This window comes from Salvelinus fontinalis, chromosome 26, assembly GCF_029448725.1.
Source record: "Salvelinus fontinalis isolate EN_2023a chromosome 26, ASM2944872v1, whole genome shotgun sequence".
Lineage (NCBI taxonomy): Eukaryota > Metazoa > Chordata > Actinopteri > Salmoniformes > Salmonidae > Salvelinus > Salvelinus fontinalis.
Window position 1 is genome coordinate 45,023,538 of NC_074690.1, and position 16,243 is coordinate 45,039,780.

General features: G+C 41.7%; 2 protein-coding genes across 5 annotated transcripts in view; both read right to left on the reverse strand.

Annotated features, from left to right (window-relative positions):
• Positions 1 to 5,730, reverse strand: part of LOC129824433 (YEATS domain-containing protein 2-like) — a 75,829-nt gene extending 70,099 nt beyond the window's left edge. For 3 of the 4 annotated variants that reach the window (XM_055884084.1, XM_055884082.1, XM_055884085.1), the window contains exons 1-3: positions 5,448 to 5,730; positions 4,526 to 4,631; positions 4,260 to 4,357 (exon numbers count right to left, since the gene is read on the reverse strand). In XM_055884084.1, coding sequence (XP_055740059.1) covers positions 4,260 to 4,357; positions 4,526 to 4,625 — 198 coding nt within the window. In that variant the 5' untranslated portion in view covers positions 4,626 to 4,631; positions 5,448 to 5,730. Of the gene's footprint in view, positions 1 to 4,259; positions 4,358 to 4,525; positions 4,632 to 5,422 lie in introns of all 4 variants that reach the window. The other variant, XM_055884083.1, reaches the window with a different exon arrangement.
• A 5,281-nt stretch (positions 5,731 to 11,011) lies between these two features.
• The window catches only part of LOC129824435 (kelch-like protein 24), a 38,507-nt gene continuing 33,275 nt past the window's right edge, over positions 11,012 to 16,243 (reverse strand). Inside the window, exon 8 of the mRNA XM_055884086.1 lies at positions 11,012 to 16,036. Within this exon, the coding sequence (XP_055740061.1) occupies positions 15,833 to 16,036 (204 nt within the window). The 3' untranslated portion in view covers positions 11,012 to 15,832. The remainder of the gene's footprint in view (positions 16,037 to 16,243) is intronic.

Below are 16,243 nucleotides of genomic sequence, written 5' to 3' on the forward strand. Positions count from 1 at the left end.
AAGGTGGCCGGTTTGATTCCCAGGCCGGGCCTTGGAAAAAGGGTGGAATTGACCTGGCAAATGGATGGCTGCTGGGTTCACATCCTCAAGACATTCCCCTATCGTTGGGCCCTTGAGCAAGGCCCTTAACCGCACAACATGCTCTCCATCCAGGGGCGCTGCACTGCAGCTTGGCCATGCGCTCGTCTCAACTACATGTGTGATGTGTGCTGTCTGAGGGTGTTAAGAACGGAGAAGACACATTTCCATTGTTCTCTGTAACGTATGGACAATACAGTAGTATTGTATTAGAGCTGGGAGATACGGACAAAAATTCATATCGCAATAAAATGTAACTATTTTGCTCGATACCAATAAATACAACATACAATTATTCTTTTTATATGGACAGTTACTACTTTGCATTAGCGGCAGGGGTCTAGACAATTGTCTTCCAGTGCCAAGTAAGACAACTGAGATGGTAGCCTATGACTCAAAAGGTAAGCTATTCCATCTAACATATCCAGGAAAAACATGATTGATATTTTGATGTGCAACCTGTCTAAATAGGATCCAAAATGATCCCATTTATTTCTGGCTCTGCGGAGATGAGTTGTCCGACATCTTTGTGCATATTGGCCTAGGCTATACCTATTATTCACCGCCTGAGGAAGTGGGAACTCTTTAGATAGGTTGATTACTCTAAATATGATCTTGTTGCTAGATAGCCATGTAGGCTAATTGATTCATCTATCCATAAATGCAATGTCTGACAAAAACGTTCAAGCACTAGGCCTAGGCTAATTGATGTAGGCCTATTACCGACAAATGGCGTGCTCTGCTCAGCTCCGCGGGCGTATCAAAACCATGCTACATAGCCTACTCGGGTAGTAAAGTGGTACCATGTCGGGTTGGCCGAATATTACAATAACACTGTCTATCGACAATGATTGACAGCCATCGTCGATGGCGACGACACTGTGATGTGACTGACGATGGTTTAGCCTAAATGTTGAACTTACAGCATTGCAAGCGGTACCGATGAACCGAGTCAGGAACCAACGGGACCCTGAAAAGCTTGTATCCCCAAGCCATAAGACTACTAAATAGCTAACCAAATAGCTAGCCGGACTATCTGCATTGACCCTTTGTGCACTAACTATTTTGACTCATCACATACGCTGCTGCTACTGTTTATTATCTATCCTGTTGCCTTTACCCCTACCTATATGTACATATATACCTCAATTACCTTGGAGCCTTACACATCAACTCGGTACTGGTGCCCCGTCCATATAGTAAAATGATCGTTACTCATTGTGTAATCTTTTCTATATCTCTCTCTGCATTGTTGAGAATGGCCCGTAAAGTAGGCATTTCACTGTTTGTAAACAACAGGTAGACCAAGAAAATTTGATTTGAACTTGACTGAGTCTCGCAGTGCACAGCAGGGCCGCATACAAGTGACATTGTGAGTAATTTGCCCATTCCTATTTTCTGTAGCCTATTTCAATAAATGTGCTATATAGATTTGCAAAAAAAATTTTTTAAAACAGTTTTCTCTTTGTCATTATGGGGTATTGTGTGTAGACTGATAAGGAAAATGTTTTATTTAATCCATTTTAGAATAAGGCTGTAACGTAACAAAATGTGGAAAAGTGAAGGGGTCTGAATACTTTCCGAATGCACCGTATATCCTTAATCCTCCCCGCCAAAAAATACACTCCTCTCTTCACCATACTGAGCAGCACCCTAACCAAACCCTTACCCTACATCTTACCCTAAACCGGGATGGTATCCTAACCCCAATCCAAACCACATACCGGGTTCATATCCAAATCCTCCCCATACACTAATACAACACACTCTTTCCCTTCTTTGAGTCCACCCCTCTCTTTATTCATGTATTGTTTAGTCAAGTTTAGTTTTGACTCCGATTTAGTTTTTTCTTTATCATTTGTATAATTGTAAAGTGACTTTGGGTCCTTGAAAAGCACTATAAAAGTCCAATGTATAATTATTACTATAATTATTATTATATATCACTATGTTTTATTGGTACATAATCACGATAGGACAAAGGTTGACATCGCCCAACCCTAGTACCATGAACTCAATATTAAGAGGTGAGAAATACAGTTGAAGTCAGAAGTTTACATACACTTAGGTTGGAGTCATTAAAACTAGTTTTTCAACCACTCCACAAATTTTTTGTTAACAAACTATAGTTTTGGAAAGTCGGTTAGGACATCGACTTTGTGCATGACACAAGACATTTTTCCAACAATTGTTTACAAACAGATTATTTCACTTATAATTCACTGTATCACCATTCCAGTGGGTCAGAAGTTTACATACACTAAGTTGACTGTAATTTAAACAGCTTGGAAAATTCCATAAAATTATATCATGGCTTTAGAGGCTTCTGATAGGCTAATTGACACCATTTGAGTCAATTGGAAGTGTACTTGTGGATGTATTTCAAGGCCTAACTTCAAACTCTGTGCCTCTTTGCTTGACATCATGGGAAAAGCAAAAGAAATCAGCCAAAACCTCAGAAGAAAAATGGTAGACCTCCACAAGTCTTGTTCCTCCTTGGGAGCAATTTCCAAACGCCTGAAGGTACAACGTTCATCTGTACAAACAATAGTACGCAAGTATAAACACCATGGGACCACGCAGCTGTCATTCCGCTCAGGAAGGAGACGTGTTCTGTCTCCTAGAGATGAACATACTTTGGTGCGAAAAGTGCAAATCAATCCCAGAACAATAGCAAAGGACCTTGTGAAGATGCTGGAGGAAACAGGTATAAAAGTATCTATATCCACAGTAAAACGAGTCCTATATCGACATAACCTGAAAGGCCGCTCCGCAAGGAAGAAGCCAATGCTCCAAAACAACCATAAAAAAGCCAGACTACGGTTTGCAACTGCACATGGGGACAAAGATCGTACTTTTTGGAGAAATGTCCTCTGGTCTGATGAAACAAAAATAGAACTGTTTGGCCATAATGTCCATCGTTATGTTTGGAAAGGGGGACGCTTGCAAGCCGAAGAACACCACCACGCAGCATCATGTTGTGGGGGTGCTTTGCTGCAGGAGTGATTGGTGCACTTCACAAAATAGATGGCATCGTGAGGTAGGAAAATTATGTAGATATATTGAAGCAACATCAGTCAGGAAGTTAAAGCTTGGTCACAAATGGGTCTTCCAAATGGACAGTGACGCAAAGCATACTTCCAAAATGGCTTAAGGACAACAAAGTCAAGGCATTGGAGTGGTCATCAGAAAGCCCTGACCTCAATCCTATAGAACATTTGTGGGCAGAACTGAAAAAGTGTATGCGAGCAAGGAGGTCTACAAACCTGACACCAGCTCTGTCAGGAGGAATGGGCCAAAATTCACCCAACTTATTGTGGGAAGCTTGTAGAAGGCTACCCGAAACGTTTGACCCAAGTTAAACAATTTAAAGTCAATGCTACCAATTACTAATTGGGTGTATGTAAACTTCTGACCCAGTGGGAATGTGATGAAAGAAATAAAAGCTGAAATAAATCAATCTCTCTACTATTATTCTGACATTTCACATTCTTAAAATAAAGTGGTGATCCTAACTGACCTAAGACATGGAACTTTTACTAGGATTAAATGTCCAGAATTGTGAAAAACTGAGTTTAAATGTATTTGGCTAAGGTGTATGTAAACTTCTGACTTCAACTGTACATGATATACTCACAGAAAGCTGTGCCTCTACTCTCTCTAACTAGAACAGTAGTTGCCTTGAAAAATGTATTTTTCCCAATGCATCTCTCCCTCCTCCTCTGTGCACACAGTGGGGAGAGGAAGTGAGAGTGGCTTGCTCACACAGCAGCCAAAACAGGGACAGGCAGATAATTTTATAGCAGGAATCGACATAATGCATAGGCTATTGACCAAATTATGGTTGTGGAACAATCTACAGAAACGTTGGACAGCAAAATCACCGAAAATTACTGACGTGAGCAAAATGCTTCGTTCGGTAAGTGAAGGTGATGTCGGTGTCAGTAATTTTTGGTTAATCATCCCAGCTCTATATTGTACATTGTAATTACACACAATTAAAGGTAATAAACATGAAAACAGAGTGTTTGTCTTTGCATGCATTTAAGGTGTTCGTTTGTACGTTTTGTACCCTCATGGTTCTGATATGATTCATGTATGGTGACATGATACTCATTCAGTAGATGAGGTTAACAGTTACCTGACATGATACTTATTCAGTAGATGAGGTTAACAGTTACCTGTCCGATCACTTCGATCTCATGTTCTTTGTTCTTCATCTCCAAAGAGAACTGGTCTTTGATAATGGCCTCAATCTTCTGCACCGTAGCTTCCCTCGCTGGCAAGTTTGAAAAGAGTATGAAAATGCAGACAGAGTGAGCTAGGTCACATGTTAGCATCATCCTAAAGATACTGTGAACCAGTAATTGTCCATGCAGCCTAAGTGCACAAGTACAGGAAGGCTTTAATAGTACAATAGCATGTGTTGTAGAACTTCCAGTCTTACCATTTTGTTCCACTACTTTGTGTCGCTTGTTCTCCTGAACCTGTGAGATGTCTTCATAGTCTGGGTCCTTGTCTTCAATCTTCCTCTTGATGCCTGACATGATTGACTGAGAGATAGAGACAACGGCAATGTGTAAATTCAACCGCTGTGCTCTGGAAACCATGTCCCTGTTGCTTGCTCTATGATATATGCTAGATATATGTATCACTAACTAAAATGGAGAAGATGCTGGCAGTAAGCTTTTTATCTTGTAGCAGCAACAATTGCTGAGTTCTCAATATTATTCCAGATAATCAAATAACAACCTAGCTTGTTAGAAGTGTATTACATTTCCCTACATGGTATTTGTGCAGTTCACAAACAATAATGTATGAAATCACTGCACCTGCTAGCCTAGCATGTTAGCTAGCATAATATGTCAAAAGGGGAATAAGTGCTAACAGAAAATGAAAAACATTGCCCGTTTCCAACAACAAACCCCACAAAACATGGCATTCTATTGAATGGTTATATATATTTTTAACTTCGCTAACTTATATGTACAGTGGCTAGCTAGATGTTCTAATTTAGCATATATATAGCTAGTTAGCTAGCCAGCCATCTAACTGGAGATTTTTGCAAAAATGTAGCATTGAGCATAGCTATGTAGGTGCTAAATGCTACCTAGCATAACATGGAGCAAGTTGGATCACTCTGCTACTCGACCCTGATGTCTAGCAAGGCCTTTGAACTACAGTAACGACGTTATTAGCGAGCAGCTAGCTAGCATTGTTTCGTGGTACACCAGTGATTTGTGAAGACACTTTGCTACCAAACTTGACAATGCAGTCATCTATGGTACATTTACCCATTACGACAACATTATATTGGAATCGTTTTCCCACTCTCACAACATACCCCAATGTTCGACAATTTACCCTACCTCACGCTCGTGGTGCAGGAACTGGGAGGCGTGCTGGAGAAACTTGCTAGCAGGCTAACTAGCTAGCTGAACGTGTGTTGTGATTGTGTTTGCAAGCAAGCCGATACGCCCGCTTCTGTAGTTTAATAATTACTTTTCTGCGGACGTTTGTATATAAAGTGAGTTTTCATTCAAAGCTAGCTATCTATGTTTGTTAATGTTTTGCTGTGTTTGTAGAATCTCGAGCTAGCCCCATGGCATTCGCCTGCAAACAGTTGGGCCTTGCGATTCCTGCGATGAACCAGATGGGGGCACTAGAAAACAGAATCATAATCCAGACTAGACAGAATACAGTTACCTGCTTCACACTGTACAGTATCCGTGTAATAATTTAAACTTCAAACTGACGAAATAGGGAAATAATGTAACCAATGTCATAAAACACATCACACATAATCAAGAAGCTATTGAAACATCTTTGCTTTTCTTGTTGAGCCTTTGCTTTCCCTCAAAAGACGCTTTACCCAATTCAAATAGTTTGTAAACACACTATACAGTGGCCAAGGGTTTGTAATGCCAAGACCACAGCCCACTTGATTTATTTGTTTATCAAATAGAAAACAATCTGGCTTGTGCCACATCTGTTTGGTACAGTAACCCTAACAATATTGTATAAATACGCCCTGAAATGACATCACCACATATCCATAGGTTCATAACTGTGCATGTGGGTGAGATGAGATGTGAGAAGAATCGCAAACTGGTGCCAAATGTCTACATTACAGACTGGATTTATTAGATCACACGGTCAGGTTAATTGTAAAGATGTCATAGATACAAATTGATCTTGATAAACCTTTGAGACACTGTTTTTATTCTCCAGTATGAAATCCGTGTGGGTTTATTGCTATATAATCTGAGAAAATTGTCTGAGATTTTGATGTAATGCCTCTAAATTAGAATAAAAAGAAAGGGAATTGAATCATGGGCAATAGTGGTATGCTTACCTTTAATAATCTGTAATCCCAACATGTTTCAAACTGCCGCTATTGTCCTTGTTCCCAATAACTCCAAGGTAACCTGCCTAAATGGCTATCTGTGATCTGTAATTATGAAGTGCTTCGAAAGGCTCGTCATGACATACATCAACACCATCATCCTAGACACCCTGGACCCACTCCAATTCGCACACGGCCCCAACAGATCCACAGATGACGCAATCTCTATTGCACTTCACACTGCCCTCTCCCACCTGGACAAGAGAGAAAATAACTATGTGAGAATGCTGTTCATAGACTACAGCTCAGCGTTCAACACCATAGTCCCCTCCAAGCTCACCACCAAGCTGGGGAACCTGGGACTGGACACCTCCCTCTGGAACTGGATCCTAGACTTCCTGACAGAACGGCGGTGAGGGTGAGTGTAGGCAACAACACTGATGACGCGAAGGTGGTAGGCCTGATCACAGACGGTGATGAGAGCCTACAAGGAGGAGGTCAGAGACTTTGCTGTGTGCCATGGCAACAACCTCCCCCCTCCGTCAGTAAGACCAAGGAGCTAATCGTGGACTACAGGAGAAAGAGGGGAGAGCACGCCCCTATCCACATCGCAGGGGCTGTAGTTGAGTGGGTCGAGAGCTTCAAGTTCCTTGGCGTCCACATCACTAAGGACTTAACATGATCTACACAAACCCGCACAGTCATGAAGATGACACGACAGCGCCCCTTCCCCCTCGTGAGGCTGTAAAGATATGGCATGGGCCCTCGGATCCTCAAAAAATTCTACAGCTGCACCTTTGAGAGCATATTGACAGGCTGCATCACAGCTTAGTATGGCAAATGCACCACCCTCGACCACAAAGTGCTATAGAAGGTGGTGCAGACAGCCCAGTACATCAATGAGGCCAAGCTCCCTGCCATCCAGGATCTCTATATCAGTCGGTGACAGAGGAAGGCGCGAGAAATTTCCAAAGACTCCAGCCTCCCAAGCCATAGATTGTCCACTCTGCTATTGTCCGGAATACAGTACCGAAGCATCGACTCTCCGGCCAACAGGCTCCGAGACAGCTTCTAGCCCCAAGCCATAAGACTGCTAAATAGCCATAGGACTACTAAATAGTAAATTAATGGTTACCCGGACTATCTACACTGACCCTATCTTGCACTGACTATATGCCCACGCACACGCACACTCACATTACACTGACACTTCATACACTGACACTTCATACAACACAAACACACATACACACACACATACCAACTCAACACAAACACACATACACACAAACTATTTTACACTCATCATATGGTGTTGCTACACTGTTCTTTATTTTATTCTAAATATTATCTCTCCTGATGCCTAGTCACTATACCCTGCCTTCATGTACTGTATATATTTAACACTAATACCTTATACCCCAGCACATTGACCTGGTACTGGTTCTCCCTGTATATAGCTCCATACATTTGTATTCTATTCCTCTTGTGTTACTATTTTTCTTTTGATTATTCTTTTTTTACTCTGCATTGTTGGGAAGGGCTCGCAACCAAGCATTTCGCGGTTCAGTCTACACCTATTGTGTTCGGCGCTTGATTTTGATTTGAACAGAATGACATTTTGCTAAATAGATAACCTTCTGTCCTGGCACCACCTCTCAAGGTTGAGTACACAGAGTATGCTAGATCTATGTTTATGTTCAGTGAAGATATATGATTGAATACCTCTTATAAAATATTGCTTTAACAGTATTGCAGAGTACCTGTGCCTAAAAATCAACTGTTACAGCACATGAAAATTACTACCGGCACCTATTTCAGTCCAAGTCAAGCACTACTTCCCACCCACACCCCACAAAAGTGAAACAGAATAGAATTTGCATACTAAAATATGGAATCGATATAGATACAATCTTTGCAGAACTGATGTATGTTTGTTGTTGATCCACCGTGGATAGTTTGTCTTGTCTACAAGATAACTGAGACCAATCTCTTAGGCCCTAAACACAGTCTGGAATTATGCCATACCACTGCTCATGATCTATCCTTCCATTCCCCCTTGAAATAAAAGAGAAACCATCACCTCGCTCTGCTGCAAACATATAAACACCGTAGGAACATATCTAGGATCAGATTACCTTTAACCTATCCTAGGGGGTTATAGCAGTGAGGGTTAGGGTGGATCAGAGTCAAGATGGCTCTGGGCTGGATGGGACTCAAAAACTGACCTGAGATCAGACAACTTCATAAACTCCATCATCACGCCCCCTGTTGTAGCCAACCTCCCGACTGCCAGCACAACAGATGGTTCCCCATGAGAGTAAACATCCATTCAGTGAAACAACATCTTGGTTTGGCAACATATGCGTTCACGTGTGTAGCATGTGAAATTGAAAAGAACAAACCAGAAACTCATGAATAAAGTATGAAGCCACAATAGACGTTTCCCAAAGTAGTGGAATTATTCTCCCGAATATTGGTGTTTAAGCACCCTTGTTGTTGTTATTCATTTGTTTTCAGATGTACAGCGCATTCAGAAAGTATTCAGACCCCTTCGCCTTTTCCACATTTTGTGACGTTACAGCCGTATTCTAAAACGGATTAAATTGTTCGTTTTTTTCTCTCATCAATCTACAAGCAATGCCACCTTAATGAAAAAGCAAAAACAGGTTTTTAAAACATTATAAATGATAAAACACTGAAATATCACATTTACATAAATATTCAGACCCTTTACTCAGTACTTTGTTGAAGCACCTTTGTCAGCGATTACAGCCTTGAGTCTTCTTGGGTATGACGCTTCAAGCTTGGCACACCTGTTTTTGGGGAGTTTCTTCATTCTTCTCTGCAGATCCTCTCAAGCTATGTCAGGTTGGATGGGGAGCGTCGCTGCACAGGTATTTTCAAGTCTCTCCAGAGATGTCCGATCAGGTTCAAGTCCGGGCTCTGGCTGGGCCACTCAAGTACATTCAGAGACTTGTCCCGAAGCCACTCCTGCGTTGTCTTGGCTGTGTGCTTAGGGTCGTTGTCCTGTTGGAAGGTGAACCTTTGCCCCAGTCTGAGGTCCTGAGCATTCTGGAGTAGGTTTTCATCATGGATCTCTCTGTATTTTGCTAATTTAATCTTTCCCTCGATCCTGACTAGTCTCCCAGTCCCTGAGGCTGAAATACATCCGCACAGCATGATGCTGCCACCTCCAGACGTGACGCTTGGCATTCAGGCCAAAGAGTTCAATCTTGGTTTCATCAGACCAGAGATTCTTGTTTCTCATGGTCTGAGAGTCTTTAGGTGTCTTTTGGCAAACTCAAAGTGGGCTGTCATGTGCCTTTTACTGACGAGTGGTTTCCATCTGGCCACTCTAGCATAAAGGCCTGATTGGTGGAGTGCTGCAGAGATGGTGGTCCTTCTGGAAGGTTCTCCTATCTTCACAGAGGAACTCTGGAGCTCTGTCAGAGTGACCATCAGGTTACTACCCTGACCAAGGCCCTCCCCAGATCTGTGCATCAACAGAATCCTGTCTCGGAGCTCTACAGACAATTCCTTTGACCTCATGGCTTGGTTTTGCTCTGACATGCACTGTCAACTTATAGAGACAGGTGTGTGCCTTTCCAAATCATGTCCAATCAATTGAATTTGTAGGCGAAAGAAACACACACCTGTTTAGGTGAGGCATTGGCTAGCAAAGTAGAACACTTAAAAAAGAAAAGGAGAGGCGCACACTCTAGGAGCTCAGACGCAATAATTTAATAATCTATAACCAACGTTTCGACAGACAAGCTGTCTATACTCTGATGAAGAATAAGGCCGTTGTCACATCCTCATCTGTTTCACCTGTCTTTGTGATTTCCTCCACCCCCCTCCAGGTGTCGCCCATCTTCCCCATTATCCCCTGTGTATTTATACCTGTGTTCTCTGTTTGTCTGTTGCCAGTTCGTTTTGTTTCATCAAGCCTACCAGCGTTTTCCCCTCTGTTCCTATCTCTCGATTGTTCGTTATCCCGTTTTTTTCTGCCTGCCATGACCCTGAGCCTGCCTGCTGTCCTGTACCTTTGCCTACCTATCTGGATTACTGACCCCTGCCTGCCCTTGACCTGTCTTCTGCCTGCCCCTGTTGGATTAATAAACTGTTGTTAGTTCGACGTTATCTGCATCTGGGTCTTACCTGAAACATTATAGCAGCAACGTAACACAATGTGTAAAAAGTCAAACGGTCTGAATACTTTCCAAATGCACTGTATTTTGATATGATAAGGCATTTCCGTGTAACTTCTCCCCTAGGCCACTTCCCTTAGATGATTGACAGGTAAACACCAATGTAATAGCCTGTATAGTGTTTAATACTAGTGTAATTCCTCTGCTCCAGTCTGTTGGTAAGTGGGGGTGGTAGACAGGTAGTCAGGCATGTAAATATCTTTACATTATTCTGATCACTGTGATTATAAGACAGCATAGTTTCACATTTCCAACATGTATGGCTTGTTTTATCTACTACATTTGCACTATACCATAGTATTGCTGCCACTGATGTTTTTAAGCTATGGTATTTTATAATGTATTGCAATATGCCATATAAGAACTGCACACCACGTTCGGTATAGAGAATAACTTTATTGATGCTTCACTTACACAAGTCAGCAATTACAGTCCGACATACTACAGCCCAGACAGTCCACGCAAATTTTCAGAAGAAACAGAAGAACCAAGGCGAAAGAGAGATTTGAATATCACATCATACATACTTTAATGTTCTGTTTCCTTAATATCAGAAAGACAGATTTTAATCCAATAGTGTCTTATTCCAGGCACAAAGGATTGCATTCTCTAGGTGGAACTAGCCCTAATCTTGTACACAAGTACTGTAGGCTGTATACAAATTCATCACGGCCATAGTTCAAATCCAGAGTTCCCATGAAAGCTCAGTTCAAAATCTCACCTCTGGGATTTGATCTGAGCCAAATGCCTAACTCTGCATTTACATCCATCACCCTTGAGAGTCATCCAAAATAGAGCAGACAACTTACCTGTGGCAGACTGTCAAAAACAAGCATCACTCGTCAACAACACACACAATCCCAGCATTCACCACAACAACAGGAAACAACAAGTCTCTCTCGCTCAACTATGACACAAAACACTGGAATGCAGATTAAGCTAACATGCCTCACATTTTCTTTCACTTTGATTTGTTTAGTAAAAACATAATTGAGTAACAAAACCGTTCCTTATCCTTCACCCAATAATGGAGTGCATGTTCCTCTACCCCCCTCTTTTTCTCTCCCTGTGTTGATCTTGATCTCTCATATTATAGTTGTGCTATTTGTGGGGAACCACAGCAATAGCAGGCAGACCAGTATGAGGCGCTGACAGGCTCCATTCACTCCACTTACATACGTCACATGAAAGCAAATGTCATTTACTGATACAGTAATAAAAGGAAATAAAAAATCATGTTTACATTGCGATATAATAGTAAAAGTGCACAATTGGGGCTCTCGGATACAAAAAAAAAAACACCAAAAAGACACAAACCATATGCGAACAAGGATGACAGAACATTTAAATAAAAATGTGGTAAAGAGAAGGCCTCAACGTCACCGTATCACAGCAATACATCAATTCACAGCAATTCATCTCTTATTCTAACGACACCAAAAGTAAAAAGCGACTTTTACTGACCAGAATCAAGACTTAAAATTTCCACCATCACACCTGCCAATCAATCATATCCTGTGAGTTAATACACAGGTGTCAGCTCGTTAGAGCTAAAGGCACACACACCTGGAGGTTTCCATGGTTACCCCGAGCTACATTGTGTACATGAGCTATACATTGTATGGGTATACAGGTGAGAGGTGCCATTGTCTATGTATGGCATAGAGTTCTATAGAATTTGCATATATGAGGCAAGGCCACTGGGTAAGCAGCACAATAGTAAACATAATATTATGATATAAAGCTACAACTGGTTTACATATAATAAAAATCACCCAATATACCACTCACTTATATTTCATCTACTAAGGCATCTGATATCGAGTGCCAGTTCTAGGCACAAGCGACATAAGCGGCCGCTATTGGGCCCCCAACCCATGGCAAAATGTGTAGAACTGCATGAAATTAGCTTTAGATAATGGAACATTTTCTCTCTGCAAACCAAATCTCGGTTGGGCCCCCAAAATGCTAGAAAACGGCCCTGCTGATATTGACTAAATCACCCACACATCCAAATCAACTATCTAAACTCTATGTAGAAACAAGCACACCACCAAGCACAAGGTATAACATCAGTACAAATATCCAACCGTAAAAAAGAACAAATATAATTTAATAAATTGAACAACAAAAAATCAGTGTGTGTGTGTGTGTGTGTGTGTGTGTGTGTGTGTGTGTGTGTGTGTGTGTGTGTGTACAGCAAAGATTAAAGGGAATTATGATGACAGTGTCAGTGACAAGCGGTAGGATATGAGAAGAGGAAAGAGATGATATGGAAAGATTAAGTAAGGGAACCTCTAACAGGAAAAGGAAATAGGAGAAACACAGAATCAGAGTTCAGACCACAGCAGGAGGTAGCTTCCTAAAATGAATGTCATTTGAAATTAGTGGCAATGAGACAAAAGAAGACAATGAAAATAAGACGTTTCGTTCTATTTGGACATGGTTTTTTGGATAAGCATAGGCCAGCTTGTTTAGTTTTATACCAAACAATCACTGCTTAGCGACATATAAAATTGAAGTCATGGAACCACATTCCTACCCTCTGGCTTCCAGGTGCTTGATACATTCCATGATACTGTTCCAATTTCCATGATACTATCAAGTGGTTACGAAGAAAGAGGAGGCCATTTTAAGACTGTTGGAATGCATATTGCCTTTTAAAACTGGGTTCTAAGAATCACTGTATCACCCCTTGTCAATCAGTGGCAGATTCCTATGAATTTCTCTCAAGTCCAAATCAAAGCTTTCCTGTTCACTATCACAATTCACAATCTGTCAGTACTTGTCCACATGAACACTTGAAGATTATGGAGATCATCTCTAAAAGCTACACTTTGTTTCATCCACTATCACGACTCCCTATCAGTCCATCAAAGATAGTCTCTATCTGTCCATCAAAGAGCACAATCTCTGGTTCTTAGGAAGAGGAGATGAGGAGCTGCTACTGGCACAAGAATGCATGTGGCCTACACACTGATGCTAGGCATGTCTAGGGCTGTTACAGTGACCGTATTACCGCTGCACCGCCATTCACAAGTCATGACCGCAGTCAAATTCCACGTGACTGTTTAGTTGCGGTAACTAGGCTTCTCCAAAACTGCGCTCTGATGCTACTGGTGGTCATTAGTAGCCTACCAAACTTGCTAACTGCCTGCTGCTCAGCACTCTATTGCCCCTCTAATCACTCTGACATCAATGCAAATGTGATCGGAAAATCAAATCAAACACTTCATGAGAGCCTGTGAGCTCATGTTGCGCAACAATTCTATAGGCTATGCAATTGCGTGAGAAAACAGAGTGATGGCCTTTACTAAAAAGAGGAGGCTCCCATCAGCTTTCTATAGACTATAGACTAGGCCTAATATATTTATTTCTCAACTTTCTTAATATTAAGCACATTGCTTTCTTTACAACAGGAGTATAGCCTACCTGGCTGGCATGAAAATTAACCACGGGAAAAGAGTCCTCCATTCGCTATTTAAGTGCATAGATGACACATATTCTTTCCCCTGCCACTGTTCTGAGACAAGTGTATGATAATGGTTAATTCAAAATCAAAACTAATTTCACACATATATTATTTAGTATATGTACAGTAAAAACAAGATAAAAGTAATAGTCTGATAACAATATTATCACTTGTGAACGATGCCCAGCGTGCCCAGGAAGATAAGAAACAGTACATGCCTTTTTTCTGTGACTTTTTCAAATCAGAGTCGCACACCTAATGTAGCCTAGCCCATAGGCCTATATGTTTTGATAAGGTTAGTATTACAACTCAAGTGGTCAAATAACTTCTTAGAATTAAGCACATTAATCCCCTTTCCAACCGGCGTAAAAACTAACTGGCATACATAGGCGGCTTGTGAGTTCCAAGTTTGGGGAAGATAATAAAGCATTAGAGCTGCTTTGGAGCATGCCGATTGGCAGGCGGGAGAAGGGAATTATAATTATTATATTTTATTCAGCCCAAGGGCACAATGGCCAATGGCCGCAAGGCATGGATTCTTTTAAGGGGCATTACGGCCACACCAGGGGGATGCAGCCAGGAAATTCGAGGCCTGGTGAGAATATTATCAAGTGCTTGTCAAATTGTAAATGAGAGACTGATGAAGTGTGTGCAGGTTGCACAAGAAACACAGCAGAACTAATGCCTTTCATGCGACTTAAAAAAAAAACATCAGAGTCACATCATGCAGTCTTAGAATGTATTAAAAATCAAAACACATAGCCCAACGTTTGAATCACAACTAAAGTTGCATATATAATTCCAAATGAAGAAGTATAGGAGGACCTGTTCCTTTGTTTAACCGCACTCCCTCGGAAATCGTTTTGAGAAAATATTATTTATATTTTATTCCGCTATTGTATTCTTCATACTGTAAAATAATGCCATGGAATTCTAAGCAAATCTTGTCTGCTAAATTAACTAGTGTAGCCCACAGCCATATGGCATAGTCAGATCAGGGCCGAACATAAGGACAACTCAGAGTATGCTTTTCTGTTCTTCTGAAATACAAACTACATTTTCTTCATATCATGTTTCTTTAGACCGGTCTAAAATAAATTATGGATTTATTGGGATGGGGTAGGCCATATTAAATGGATTTATTAAGACTTTTAAAAAATGTATATATTCCAAAGGTCTGCATCAGTGGCGTGTAGGCTATGAGTGGAAGCCAGAAGATGTGAAAGGTGTTAACGTTAATTAACGGTTCAATTACCGTGATACCGGCAGTTATTTGCTCGAACATCACCGGCTGACAAAATGTCGCGACCACAACCCTAGCGCATGTCTGCCTGCTCTGATCTGACCCTGCCACTGGCTCCATGGAGGCTCTATCTAAACACAGACATAGTGGTGTCTGGAGGCATACCAGCCAGTCCGTGGTTTGGTTTTCCATTGAACAACCACCTTAACAAAGTCAACTGGCAGGCATAGATGGATCTGGAGTAGCATAGCAGGAATACCAGCAACAGAGTGTTGCTTCACGGGACAATAAGGAAACAAGTGAAACTGAAACTGGGGCGGTGGTCTGAATTTCTAAATGAGTTGCTTCTTGAGAGGAAAAAAAAGGGGTTGAGAGTGTGTGCATTTAGAGAGCGCGTGTCTGAAGAATATTTGTGTGTGAGTGAATGTCTTTTAAAGCATGTTTATGTACACGCCTGTGTGTTTGTGAGTGTGTTTGTGTGGTCAGGGCCGGTGGTGGAACTTCTCGTTGTAACGATGGATGGTGACACAGCCGTGGTAAGAGATGGGGCGAGGCATGGCCGCCACGCCAGTGATGATGCCCGTTGCCGGGTCGTAACACAGGATGGTGTCAGAGGCCTCGCCGTTCTCACCCCGCCCACCCAGGATGAAGATCTTCCCATTACACACCGACATTCCACAGCTCTCCTGGAGAGAGACAGAGAGAGAGAGAGACAGAGAGAGAGACAGAGAGAGAGAGACAGAGAGAGAGAGAGAGACAGAGAGACAGAGAGAGAGACAGAGAGAGAGAGAGAGAGACAGAGAGAGAGAGAGAGAGAGACAGAGAGAGAGAGAGAGAGAGAGAGAGAGAGAGAGAGAGAGAGAGAGAGAGAGAGAGAGAGAGAGAGAGAGAGA